The 14,460-nt window shown below is 39.0% G+C and overlaps 1 protein-coding gene across 6 annotated transcripts in view; it reads left to right on the forward strand.

The window, feature by feature from the left end:
• Nucleotides 1-11: 11 nt before the first annotated feature.
• Nucleotides 12-14,460, forward strand: part of NEK11 (NIMA related kinase 11) — a 100,282-nt gene continuing 85,833 nt past the window's right edge. For 3 of the 6 annotated variants that reach the window (XM_075493280.1, XM_075493282.1, XM_075493285.1), the window contains exons 1-2: nt 12-607; nt 3,904-4,159. In XM_075493280.1, the coding sequence (XP_075349395.1) occupies nt 3,990-4,159 (170 nt within the window). In that variant the 5' untranslated portion in view covers nt 12-607; nt 3,904-3,989. Of the gene's footprint in view, nt 608-3,903; nt 4,160-14,460 lie in introns of those variants that run through there. The other 3 variants (XM_075493281.1, XM_075493286.1, XM_075493287.1) reach the window with 3 other exon arrangements.

Here is a 14,460-nt window from a genome sequence, read left to right on the forward strand (position 1 = left end):
TTCTCCCCCGCGAACGGCGCCACGCTGCCGGAAGTAGTGCTAGGAGTGACAGGCCGAGTCCTCCAATCAGAGCTTCCCCTTCCCGCCCACTGCTCTCAGTACGCGTGCGCGGCGTCTCCTAGCGACGGAGCCGCAAACAGGGGTCCGGCGGAGCGGTCGGGGCGTGCGGCCGGGGCGTGCGGCCGGCTGGTCGGCCTCCCCGCAGCCCGCTTTGGCTCCCGAGGCCGGGCGAGGTAGGAGGCTGTGACCGCTTCCTCTTTTGCCCCGGGCTGGCGGCGCCCCGCCTCAGGCCATCCCGAGGGGAGCTGGAGGACCCTGAGGGACGGTAGTCCCCGCCGTCAGGCGGCCCTGGTGGCCGTAGGGGGCCGGGCGCTGGAGGGGCGGAAACCGGTGGGGGAGGTCGCGTACCTGCCGCCGACGCCAGAGGGGTCCCGGGGAGCACTGCCTTCCCCGGAGGGGTGAGGAAGGGGGACCGGATGGAGGCATGCCGCCCTCGCCCCTCTGTGTGAGGGTAGCTGGGCGGGGAAGTGGGGACGCTGCATACCTGTGTGTGTGCCCCCAGGCCCTCGGAGCGTGAGTTTTGAGTCTCACACGGTCTGTTAACAAGGTCATAACATCTCTGAGGTTATCCTGGGGGATCTCGGCTTCCTGAATGTGTGTCAGGGAGGTACTAATTAGCCTCTTTGATAGTCGAGTACCTTTGACCTTGTTTTACCATCACCTACAAGCTCCTTTGCTACCGACACTACTAATAAAATCTTTCTTAGTTATCCTTTCTCTGGGAGCATTAAAATCTGAGCCAACTGAGATGATGTTACTTTCGACTTGGCTAGGTTTATAAAGATGTTGCAGAAAATAACAATGGAGCCAGTGTTCAGGAGTCAATTTTTTTTTAAATGAAGGAAAAAAACAGGAATGCCCAATTTTTTTATTTTCAAAAAGTTTAAAGGAGCAGGCCAGTGAAGTCATTGGCAGGAAAACATTCAAGGTAGTAAATAGTGAGGATATTTGGAGTTTAAATAGAAAAACTGGAATTTGTACTGCAGGGGGTGAGGGGCGGCAAATGTTGATGTAGCACAGGGGTTCTTAAGGAATAAAAGGAAAACCTGATAGAATTGGAAAGCGGCCTTGATTGGCAAAGAAAGGTTTATCTTGGAGGCAGAAACTGTCAGAGTACATTAGCCATTGCTAAAGAAACCTGAAGGTTATGTAAAGGAAATTAAAACCAGTATCTTATACAAGCAAAGGAAGGTCAGGGAAAGAAGTGGAGGTGCTGTGCACTTAGTATATGTAGGTGGAACTATGGAACCCTAAAGAGCAACTTTGCTTTAGCTTACAACAAAAAAAAGGAAGGAGATTTCAGGTTAGCCAAGGAAGAAGGAAAAATAAATAAAGTGATCCAGACAATGTAGTTGTTTTAGTTTGGCACCAGCAGTCTGCCAGGCTCTGGAATGGGGCTTGGGGGGGGAAGAAAATTAAGAACATAAACTGTTTACCAGAGTGTTACTGGATAGGGTATACTGGGATTTTTGAGGAAAAAGAGGCTGGAGAGTTGATTTCTTTTGAGTTATCTCTAGTTGTTCTGAACTTTAATGAAGCAATTGATGTACTGCTGCCTGGGAAGTACTTGCTCAGTGGGAGAAGGTGGACAGTGGTAAAAAATACAAGGAAGGCTGGGCTAAAGGTTTGAGTGAGGTAGGAGAGGTTGCCAGTCCTTATACTTCTCAAAGAATCAGTCAGTCTTATGGTTGAGTCAGGCTCTAGAGTCTATTGACAGGGTATTTCTTTCAAATGCAGTGGCTCAGCAATCCATCTCTTCTGTGCCATTAAAATGTGCCTGTGACACCACGACGGCAGTCACTGGCGCCCCTGCCTTATAACACCGTTCAGCAGTAGATGTCAAAGCAATTAAGGCAGTTATATGATAGTTATTACTATTATTATATAGAGAGGGAAACTGAAGCATAGAGAGCAGTAGGTGAGAGGCAGGGTTGGAAATAAAGCACAACAATTAGACTCAATGGGCTACTTAATCTCAAGCATGATACTGCGGTGTAAAGGACTGTGATATATTCCTAGGGCCCAAGTAAGTATGAAAATCTGAAGGTGAGTAGTGTTAAGTGACTCTTCTCAAGAAAAAAAGGAATAGATAGCTCAGCAGTTTTTGTAAGTGTAGTTATTTTTAAAGGTTATGTATTTCAAAGCTATTCTATTTGGAATTTATGAAGGCATCTGTAAAACAGCAACTTCCTAGGAGAATAGAATAGCAAATGAAAAATATGTAAACTTTGCAGAACTGGCAATGTAATATTTTATGGAGTTCATCTTCCTGTCCTCCCCTCCCCCACACCTCAACATGATCCATTTATGCTTCTTCAGACAGATTTGGAGTTACAGAAGAAGTAATTTTCTAGCTGACATTCTTTACTTAGCATTTGCATTTCAAAATTTTTGTCACTGTTGCTATCTGAAAGAGAATACAGGAACAAAATCTCAGGAGTGCTTTTGTTTAAAAAACATATGGGATTTGTATCATTGTTAAGATGGCTTGTAGTAATTAAAATTTGGTTGTGTTTCATAATACAGTGACACTGCAATGTCAGGCTCTTTGGTACAGTGTGATAGCAGCTCAGCAGATGGCTATTAAAATGGGTTCTTACGCACACACACACGCTGTTGTAAGATAGAAATTTGTAATCTTCATTTAGTGTTAGGAAGTGAAGACAGTGACTTGGAACCAGCAGTTATACAGCTTTTAAAATTAAGCAATTTGTCTTTTCTCTTCCAAAACAAACAAAAAAAAGCATTTTGATCTGCTTGCATTGATGTTAAAATGCTGTGGTGAGCAAACCCAGTGCGGGCACGCTGCACTGCAGCAGGCAGTGCTGATAGATAGTAGTACTAGTTGCAGTGACTGTAGGATGTTGCAACATCTTTATTTGTTCCAAAGTATCCTCAAGCACAAATGATGCAGGTAGCATTATATAAAGGCAAGGTAATGAAAGCAATCTTGTTTTATTATGTGCAGTAAAACACCTATCCTTTATCGTTTGGAATGAGGAAGGTTGAGTAAAGAAAGTTATTCTAAACTCATGTTCAGTTATTGAAAACCATAGAAATGCTAGGGGTTTGCCTTTGCAGTCCCTATGTTTGCAGAATTAGGACCTCAGTTAGACAAGAATTCCAAATCAAAGCTAAATTGTTAGAAAGGTGGGTCAAGAAAGAATTATCACAGTGAAGGAGAAATGAAGAACTTTTGGAAGAATTGGGTTTTATTGAAAGTTTTGTAGACTTGTGGGCAGCCATGAAGCTCTAATTTGCAGAAGATATTAGTAGCAAATCACATAGAAGCTGTGCGGTCAGCACTGAAACAGTTGCTGAAACCTGACAGGCAAATGAAAGAGCAGAGAAAACAGCTTTGTAGTTATTGATGGGAGTGAACTCAAATTACAGGTGGAGATTATGCTTCAGTACATACAAAAATCATGAAACTTGTATCCTGACATGCAGATGATTTTGGTGTTGGGTACCATGGTGGTGTAAAGACAGGTGGTGAGGAAGAGTGCCATATCTAGGGGAACTCTCAGGTGAAATACAGGTGTAGTTGTCCTTGCAAAAAGCACTTGAACTTTTAAATAAATTAATGTAAAAGCACCTGCATTTCATTTCCCCTGTGTTATCAGTTCAGTGAATTCATTTAACGTTGATTTAGAGGAAGGCAGACTATGTCACATCTACATTATCTGGAGTTTCTTTATCAAGTCTGCTGCCCACAGCTTAGCAACTAATAATTCCACTTAATATGCGTTTTGCTGCAAGCTGAGCACTATAAGCACTGCCATAGAATTAAATGAAGATTTTAATAATAATACATTGATAAATCAATTTTTTTTCTGTTTCAAGTGTTTCCTGTGAACATCCATGGAAGAGTAAAAGGATTTGAAAGCTACATTCTAGAGAAATTTGTGTAGTTTCTGTTACACAGAGAAATGCTGAAATTTCAAGAAACTGCTAAGTGTGCCACTGTTGCCAGATTTAATTCTGCTGGCTCAGATGCTATGATTGCAAGAAGATACACTATTCAGAGGAAACTTGGCAATGGAAGCTTTGGAAGTGTATATCTGGTTTCTGACAGAAAAACAAAACAAGGAGAAGAATTGTAAGTAAACCCTTCACATACTTCAAATAAAAATGTTTGGAACATATTTCCTGCATTGTAGATGTTTTCTTTGTATTTATGTCTCATCTCTCAGTTTGGTGTTACGTTACAGCCTTAACTATTTAACTTTAGTGAGGGCATAAGATAGGAGCACACTTTATGCTGACTCAGCATTCCAACTGAATCTGGTTTTGTTTAAAATAGTTTATCCTATATGTCTATCTTATTGTGCTTTTATCTAAGTCCTTTTTAATTTACTTGTGCAAGACAGAGTGGATGTAGATAGAAAATCTCAGACCCTCATCTCCATAGTGATGTACACCTCTGAAGCTTTGTAACATATATTTTTACTGTTTTTATTATTTGTAACTTACCTATTCCCCAGTGTCATACCTGGGACAAGTTGCTAATGTAAGATACACGGTGTGGAAAAGACCCTTGTATTTACTCAGAACCAAGGTAAATTTTATCATTGTCCTGACAAGAAGCAGGGCAAAGGTATATGCCAGGTTTCACAAATTTGCTCTTCTTTGTATCAAAATTGTTTGTTAAAGGTTTAAAGCTTTATAATTTATAAGCTATCATTTTGTAATTATGTCAGTAGATAATATATGTGTGTGTAATATAATTGTATAGTTTATTTTTGAGGTCTTTGTGTTTTATAAATAAACTTGGTTCTTGAAGTTCTTTCTTCAGAACACTTACTAAAGTGCTGGGCATTTGCCTTCCATCCCATGCTTATCCATCTTCATGAACATGATGGTTTTGTTTTAAAAAATGTGGAAAAAGAGAATCCTTAGTCTAATCAGGGCCAGCTACTGCAATATCTAGCTCTATAATGCTTCATTCAGTTACACATGCCCATTAAAGCATGGAACATTTAAAGGGAGCATGAAAATGTCAGAATTTCTGAATGTATTTTAATGGCCTTCCCTCTTCATTTCTGATTTTTTCTTATTTATTTACTGTAGATAATGGGGTTTTTTATAACACTTAATTGGATGCTTTCAGGAATTGATTCTGTGTCGTTGTAAGGACTCACATTGTTGGAGGGGTGTCAAAAGAGACTGTATTGTATTGAAGTCCTATTTTTTTATAATTGAGCTGTCTAAATGAAACCTGAGAAGGAATAGTTACAGAAATTCCAGTAAACACCTTTCCATTTGCTGTATACCTAACTGATAGCACTTTTTTTTTTTAATTGCCAGCAAATCTTGATTTTTTTTTTAAATTTTTTTTTTTTTACCTGCCTGAATTTGGACAGGTCTCATCAGTTTGGTTGACAAACCCTTTAGGATTCTGAAGCCACAAAGACAAAAGAACATTTTCAGAGTGTTGACATTTCTGTATGTGAGTTTGACGTTGGGTGCCTGGGTAATGCATTAGTGGCTGGACTTCCTGTTGTCTAGAACTGTGTTTGTGTATCTGTTTGATACTTACACCAAGTGAAATTTATATGTGAATATTTTTGTTTTTATCCAATAACATTTGTGAGGCTTTTTTTTTAAAGTTTGAAACATCTAATCAATGTGCTTTTCAGCCAGAAATACATTCTTCCTTTAAATATGGGGGTCTATCTGTCCTTATTGACAGACACGTTAATGAGCATCTATATGATAAAAGAGCTTTTTCTGATTCATTTGTGCATCACTTTTGCTATTTATGACAATGCATTCTTGGCAATATTGCTTTAATAAATATGCAGCCAAGACATAATTCTTTCCCTGTTTTCCTTCTACATCAATTTACAGCTTCTCAGCTCCTTGGATTAGGGTTAGAGGCTAGTAAGCTCTTCGCTCTTTCCAGCTAGCTTGTAAGACTTTTGGATCTCTCTTAGCCTTAGCTACAGTTTTCTACAAAAATGTTCTTTAATGAATACTTTCATTAAAAACAATAGAAAATATTTTTCATTTTCTTTTTCTGTTTAAAATAATTTATCATGCAAATAGGGTGATAGGAACTACCTGAGCTTCTAAGACCCTTCAGTATTCAGCTATTACTGAACTCATTCTTAGAATATTAATAGTATAGTGAAATGAGTGTCTCCACACATTTGCTGCTATAGCACAAGCTACCAAACTGCAAAAACAAGGAATGCGTGCTTTGCCTTTAAGTAGTTGTTATCTCTATTTTTTTCCTTAAGAATTTTTCTTTGAGAACTTTAATTCTGAGTGACTCTGTTTTGAACAAACATTCACTTCCTGCAGCATTTCATGCCTGTGTTTTGTTAGGGATGAGGCTGAGTGTGTCCTCTGCCATCCTCGGGACAGAGGCTGAGTATCAAATGGCATATTCTTTTTTTGTTTTATCGGTCTCTTTTTGTGACTACAACAATATTTAACAAGCCAAAGTGCTAGTGTAATGCTGTAGTTCATCCTTTCATCACTAGGGGGTACTTGCGTATCACAGTTATTTATTCCTTCTGCGCCTCAAATGTAGCTTGAAGAGCAGATTCCCCCAATTTTCAGTTATGTGCTAATAGATGACAAAAATACTGGCCCAGATGAACATGAAATCTCAGGTAGCATAATGAGATAGAGTGTAGACACTTTCTTCTATTTAAAAATACTGGTTTCTTAAGGTGGTAAAATATACTAGAAGTCACATTCTCAACACTACTTTCAAATCAGAAAATAATCTCGTATGGAACTGTACTGGTTACTGCTTCTGTTATATTTTCCATTGGGAGGTATATATATACTTTTGAATGAAAAATTAGGTGGTTATATTTCTTACTCTTTAAAAAGAATAATCTTAATAAAGCTCCGAAAGCACTTCGGCAGGAAAAAAAGGAATTGAGATATTTAGGTCCCAAAGGACCTCAGCGGAATTAGAAGTCTATTTTTATTGTTTTGGAGATGATCTAGATGTTGCTGAGACAAATGTTATATACAGCGTGAACTCAGCCACAGGTAGTTTCCTGAAAATTGCTATAGTCTAAAGCAGTGTGAAAGAGCATGGGAATAAATTGTAAGAATACAAATTCCCAGGAAGAGTTGACGCTCTGGATATTGGTACAGAAGCTGTTTGGGGATATCTTTTTCAATTTTCCATTAGTGCAATGTCTACAGAATAAGGTTATCATGTAATTTCGTGTATGCTCAGCAAAGCTTTTGCATGATTTTAGAAATAGTTTTTGGGCATGCCTCGTACTTCACTGCCCCACAAGGATCTTAGCTGTGGTGAGCCAAGTGTTATGCACAGAGTTGCTTCAGCTGGGAGGGAGGGAGAGAGGGTTGATTATTTAGAGCATGCCTGAAGTTAACAGACTTATTTCACATAAAACTCTCCACATAGAGCTGCTCAGGCCAGCAATGCTTGCCTCTCTTAGACGTAACTGCCAGCTTCATGCTGATCTCCAGTTCTGTGTATAGATGGGATCAGGATTACTGGCTTTCTGAGATTATACTAGATCAGAAACATCCAGTGTGATATGGTTGAGTTGCATACTCTATAAATAATAAGGTTATGAAGTACTACAAGTATAGTAGCATATGTAGGTGTCTTAGTATAAGTCCCTCTTAAGTGTTGCATGGTACAACACATTACTTGCCTGTTACTTTAACTTCCTAATTTGTATTTTTTGTAAATTGTATTTTCTGCTAATTTTTTATGTTCATGGTCCCGTGTGATTTCTATAATTTTGCTTTCTTTTTTATTAGATGACTCTGAAAACCTTTTTCATTTTAATTTTCATTCCACCCTGTCTCAACTAGAAAATTATGTACTGCTGTAAACAGCTGTCAGTTACAGACATAGCTAAGGAAGCCAGGAAAATCCCTAGTCGTACAACACATCTTCTTGTGTCGATGAACTCTGTTTTCCTTCAGAAAATAATAGTTGCAAGTCATTGTATATTCTTAAATATACTTTCATAGGTTCTGCTCACATTTAAGTTTACTGAGCAATGGCTTCTCTGCTTGCATTGCTTGTGTTTTATGTTTTTCCAGGGTATATTATCCATAGTGGAGAGGGAGAAAACCAAACCAGTGATTAGTATTCTGGAGTGAGATGGTGCCACCATGGGGTTATTTCAGACTGGTTGTTAGACTTAAGGGTCACACTTACCTCATTCTGAGATATCTACTTTGTGCAGACATGGGATGAATAACTTTTCCGAGTTTCATAATAATTTTCTAAAAAGAAAAGTGCAAGCTCTTGATTTTAGATTTATGGCTAGGGAAGGTGACTTTTGTCTTCTGTGTCTGTGTAGAAAGTTACGCTGTCTGCTGTACATCTTCTACAAGAGCTTTTGATCCTGTTGGATGATTCTCAGAGTATGACAGAGGGTTAAATATCTCAAAGATAGAAGTTCCTGCAACTTATGTGAAAGCAGGCAGCAGAGTAGAGAACAAAATGAATGTCCTCATAAAGAGAAAGGCCAGAACCTGGGAGACTCTTCAGTATGAAAGAAGTTTCTCATGTACTAGGCAATCCACACAGGAGAGAGAGCATCAATTTCCCCCAGTTTTGGAAGAAACTATGGTCAGAATTTATATCATCTTAGACCCTAAAGTCAGTTAAACGCAAGAGACATACTTGGATGAAAGTAAGCCTCTTAGTTCCAGTTTACAGAGGATGGCTTTGTTGGTGTATTATTTGATGTTTTCCATTAGATATTTGCAAATCTTCTTGTTTTGAGCCAGGTACTGTACATTCACTAAAACTAAGATCGAATTGCTTAATGTTGACACTGTCTTTCCATTCTAGTGATCTCTAAAATGAGCTCTGGCAAATGTTTATTTCAAATTGCAAACTGATTTAGCTAATATGTGACTGAAATCCAAATAAGGATTGGATGCTCCTGCAAGTATTTGCTGTGTTTTTTAATTTTTTCCAGGGTTTGAACTGAATTTAGGCACGATAGATGGGAATGCACATCACTAGTTGCCCATTAGTGGAGTTCCACTAATTTTTAGAGTCTCTGAGTTTGGCTTTTTTAATAAGAAAAAATGGTAGCTTTAATTTGGGTAAAAACTACTTCTTATGTGGTTTTGTTCATTTTCCTCTTTTTCTTTACAAAAGTTGCATCGGTAATGAAATTGGACCTAAGTGTCATTTTTTTTTTCTTTACATCTGTATAATTTAATGTTACTAGCAAAGGATAAACAGTGCTACTCAGTCACTTTTCTGGACCAATGTATGCCCACCATGGAATACTGTCTGTTAAGAATAACTCTTTGCATGCATTTAGCACCTTTACCGTTCTAGGACCTGAAAGCACTTTTCAGAGCTGTGAAGTATTTTTATCCAGTTTGCAAATGGGCAATAAACAGGGAGGTTAAACAGTTTGCCTGTGTTCATGTAGCAAGGCTGTGGAAAATAACTGGGCCACTAGTTGAGAAATCATTCCTTGATATCTTAATCTTGCTAAATATTAGCAGAACTTTTAGTTACAATGTAGATGCTTGATCCTCATCTAGCGCCTAATATCATGGGGGTCAGTTCTATAGTTTGGAAACAAGCTGTTCTGTGCATGGCAGGAAGGAAGCCTAGTTTCCTGTAGACTTGCATCCTCTGTTCTCTTAACCTACCACAAGAAGCCCTACTTTTTCACCACACATGTTGTGACAACATTCCTTTTTCTGGAATGTCTCCCGTTTTCTTTTACTTCCTCTAATCATAGCTCCAGCTTCTCCCTTCCCTCTTGTATCCCTCCAATATTTGTGTTTTCCTTCTGTATTCCCTAAGTAGTGGTTGCAAGAGAGGCAGGTCAAGCCATGGTGGTCCCTGAGCACGTGCACAGGTGAGATGAATAGTATACATACACTGGTCATTTGGCAGCTCAAACAATGTGTAACTTTTGAGACAGGGGCCACTAAGGCTCTTGCACTTCCTACTTAGATCATTAAATAAAGTAATTTTAAGATCTGTGAAATTGCCACCCTTCTGACAGATTTGGTTGAAACTGGACGGTAACTCCCTAAGTTGAGCAGTGATTGCTAGACAGACAATTTTTTCCTTGGTGGGCAAGGCTACTAAACGCAGGACAATTGGAAAAATTTGGAAATGCTGGTGGGACAACTGCACTATGAATTCTTCTGCAACTTTCCAGTGTACTTGGTATTTAATATCTACCTTCAGTTCTTTGCTAACATATAATATGTAAATGCTTTGATGCTTATTAGATCTTATTTGATAGGAAATTCAAGTCACACCCATGTGTGAATACAATGCCAATTTTGTTGGCAAAGTATCAGCAGCTCAGTAGTTATCAAGCCAGTACTGTATTATAAAACTCTACCATCTCAATGATCTGCTCAAATGCAATCTCTAATGACAAAGAGAAGGAAGGCATTTCAATATTGTGTCTAGGAAACAGTTTATATGCATTTTTGTAAATGAAGGGTCAGTATAGCTTTTAATTTACTGGTACGTTCAGAGAAAATTTACTTAAATTTACAAACGAGCTCCAAAATGCAGGACGTCTGCAGTTGTTTGTTTGGTGTTTTTTTCCCAGATTCTTCACTTGCATATGATTTTGCAAAAGTCTATCTCAATTTTTGAGGAGTTTGCTTTTGTTTCTGGACATCATGGACCTAGGCCTACCCAAAATAATTAGATAACTTAGTTTGTATAAAGAAAGTAGCAGGATTGTACCAGCATTTTTACAGCAAACAGTAATATCCCTGCAGTCACTTCTATACCAGTCCCCCTGAGTAGCTTATCAGTTAATTATAACAGGTAATTATGGTTAAAAACGAAGTCTTTTATAGCAGAGATTTACATTCAGCAGTAGTCTTGAAGGACAGTGCTATCACTTCTAGATAATGAATGTCCTAATCAATCGTGCCAAGTGAAGCTCTGGGTTAAGTTTCACTAATTCATAACCATGCATGGGCAAGCAGCTGAAGTACACAGTAGGCATTAGGGACTTCTAGTTCATAAATATTCACAAGGTACTTATACGTCCCCGTGGTGGAAAGCACACGCTGAGAAGCGCCAAACTCCCTGGACTGCTCCTGTGTGTGGTAATTGTGGGGTGTCAGCTCAACTTCTGCGTCTGACTTGCGTTATACCATTAATCCAGACTCATGCTATGATTCCTTGGAAACTGTGCACTAAGCTGAATAATTTATCAGATGACTTTCAATTATTTATGACTTCTTATAACAAATGAAATAAAATCTAAAGGTGGAAGAGTTTTGTAACTTACGAATATCCAAGCGACAACCAGCAGACCGCTGTATCGTTATATCCCTGTGTTTGCTGCCTGTTTGCCTCTCCGAAGGTATACCAAGGGAATGGTCATTTGGTATTGGGTTGACTAAAACAGTAAGAAATGACTCCCTGCCAGTTGTCATGTGTGTGTTTGTCTAATCATGCTGTTTTCCTTTTTTCTTCTCCCTCATTTAATAATAAAAACTAGAAATTAAAACTAGAATCCATCAGGTCACTTTAGATTTGTGAACAGATACTCATGATCTCCTTGGAAACTGAACAAAGGTGCATTTCCTACAGGACTTTCCTGATTGCTGCTTATTTTTAAATAAGCTTTTCTTAGTGAACCATCTTTTGCTTGGTTCAGTCAAGTGTGCCTTTGCTGCTTCATGTAAGGCTCAGGCTACTGTGTATCAGCTGAGCTGCTATCACTACTAAGATGGACAGTCATTCTTGGCCCCAAATAAAAGATAATAAGAACATTGACAGAGAGGTCTTGCTGATTTAGCTAGAGCAGTTTAAGAAGCTAACCTTCATGAGCTTTCCACTCGAATGGCTGAGCGTGACTTTCATATTCTGTGAACAATGCTACGGGAGTCATGACCAAGTGTTGAAGTCCTTGCTGAAACCTCTGTAACAGTGGCTGATGCTCTTGTGCCTTAATTTAAGAGTACACCTGCAAATGGAGGTTGCCAGAGAGTGAAACGGTTAATGTTTCGTTTCAATTTTGGTAGGCAGTTGCAGCTATGGCTACAGTTGTTTCAGTGCAGGCCAATACTGGTTCAGAGACCAGTGTGATAACCCTGGACTCATTCAAAGCAGTTTTCACTGGAGACTGTGTGGGAAGGTGCTTTAGTCTCTACTTCCTCCATCTCTGTCAGTGCCCAGCTTTTCCTGCAGCCCAGCATGGCATTGAAGGGCTCCTCACCAGCCTTTGGCACATGGAGTTAAGGAGCTGCAGCTGTCCCATTCCCCCTTGCAGCGGGAATGGGACAGTGCTGAAGTACAGAAGATGGAGTTACAGGTTAGATCCCGCTACAGCTCTGCATTCCTCTCTCCAGTAAAGCTATGCTTATATGCAGCTACCACAAAGCTATGGAAACACACACACACATGCATCTTCACAGAGGGATGCTCTGCTAAAATTTGTAGAACAACAGAATTGACGATTACAACACATGGGAATGCAAGAAATGGACCATCTCACCCTGGAACAATATATTTAGAGCTCAGTGTATGAAAGTTTGGAAAGTCTCTGTGCTGGGTAAGTCTCTAGTGGGGGCTGCAGGATAGCTTGGCATTGGAGCGCAGATGTGAGATTTTACACTGCCCATGTTGGTGATGGATTTGGCAATGTAAAGCTACAGCCATGCTGCAGGCCTTTGCACAAGTAATTCCTTTGTTAAAATTTCTAGTTCCCTCGTTTTACAAAAATGTAAAACCTGATATTCTGTGGGTTCTTTGAAATCAAATGGTGAGTACTCGGAACATCTTGGGACCTTTTGTTCAGCTAGTGTAACATAGGTGCCTGTGAAAATTCTCTGCAGCAATATCTGATACAACTTTTACATTTGCTCAGTCATCTTTTTGAGCTTTGGTGGTAATGTTAATGGTTTTTCTTTTTTTCTTTCTTTCTTTTTTTTTTTTTTTAGCCCTCTCCTTTTAGTATACGTTGACTAAGTAGCCCACTTTTTCATTTTCAGCGGGATTTGTCCATTTGACTGGGGTGCATTCTGACTAGGTCTTTAATTTATGTGAGTGGGAAGGCAGAGTTCCTTAAAGAAAATACTACTTGGGTTTACTCTAAATCTTATCCCCCACAGAGCTGAGCTCCTGGGAGCCCAGTGCTGCAGCTCCCACCACGTTGTGATCTTGTGTGCAAGCAGTGAGTGGTGCTGATGGGTTAAGTTCATCATTTTTTCAAAATGTTTACAAGCATCATTTTCAACATTGAGCAGAGAATTGTTTTTAAGGCATACTTGGTAAATTACTGGTTCTTTGAGGTGCATGGCAGAGACAGAATTTAATGATTCTGTAATTAAGCAAATGCCTTGAGATCACTTCTGTCTCATTCATTTTGTTGAAACTGATGTTTAGTTTTTATGCATTTGTAAGCTAGCTTTACAAGCAAATGGAGAGGTCAGTATTATTACTTTAGGTTGAACTGTGACCAGCTCCCTCAAAGATGTGATATGTTTTTGCAATATTTGACTATGCCTGTCTACTGTATCTTGTTGCAGTTTACCCTTGTTGGCAAGGTGTTTTCTCTTAAGTCTGCGTCAAGGATGTTGTCGTTCCTTTCATGCGGAAGAGCCTCCGGCTCTTTGTTGCATTCAGTACATTGTAATGAGAAAACTGCTGCAGTGAGTGGAATAAATTCTGGATTTGCTGGACAGTCAGTGATATTTTTCCTTCTTTTTTTTCTGTTTTTTTGGTTGTGCTCATGTGACACATTAGTAAACATAATTCCTAGTTCACTGTTTCTCTTACATGCATGGTGTACCCTTCATGTGTTCTAAAATAACTTTTCAATGTTGCTGGGTAGTTGCTTCATTTTTGAATTGCACATGTTTCACAGATTTTTAAGACCACAGTATCATACTCAGGAAAGCTAGAAAGTATTAAAAGATTTTTATCTAACAAAAGATGTTATACACAATTAATTTCCTCAGCATTGCTTGATTCCCTGCTTGATTCCCTCTGCCTTTGATTGCAGACTATTTAGTAATATGCTTTTGTAAAGCTATAAACTGTCCTTTTATCTCTTCCCCCCCCCCCCCCCCCCCCTTTTTTTTGGTACCATAGATAATTCAATGCATATCAGAAATAAACATTGAAGGACATGCCTGCTGGAAAGAGACATGTAGGAAGAGTGAGTTTTCTCATTAAAGTTGCAGTAATTAGTATTTAAATTACTTATGGGAATTAATTCTACTGAAGGGACAATACTGTTGACATAAATATCCTTGCAACATTGAAAGGAACGCAATTCTGCTTACAAATATATTTACATTCAGGAAAGAACCAATTAAATTTTACATGAGGAAATGTTTTAGTTGAATTTCTATGCAATGCATTCTTATAGAAATTATTAGTGTGTTTGGTTTCCCTTTGCAACTTCCTGTTCTTCAAAAATGTCT

The sequence above is a fragment of the Mycteria americana genome, chromosome 2 (genome assembly GCF_035582795.1).
Source record: "Mycteria americana isolate JAX WOST 10 ecotype Jacksonville Zoo and Gardens chromosome 2, USCA_MyAme_1.0, whole genome shotgun sequence".
NCBI classification, from domain to species: domain Eukaryota; kingdom Metazoa; phylum Chordata; class Aves; order Ciconiiformes; family Ciconiidae; genus Mycteria; species Mycteria americana.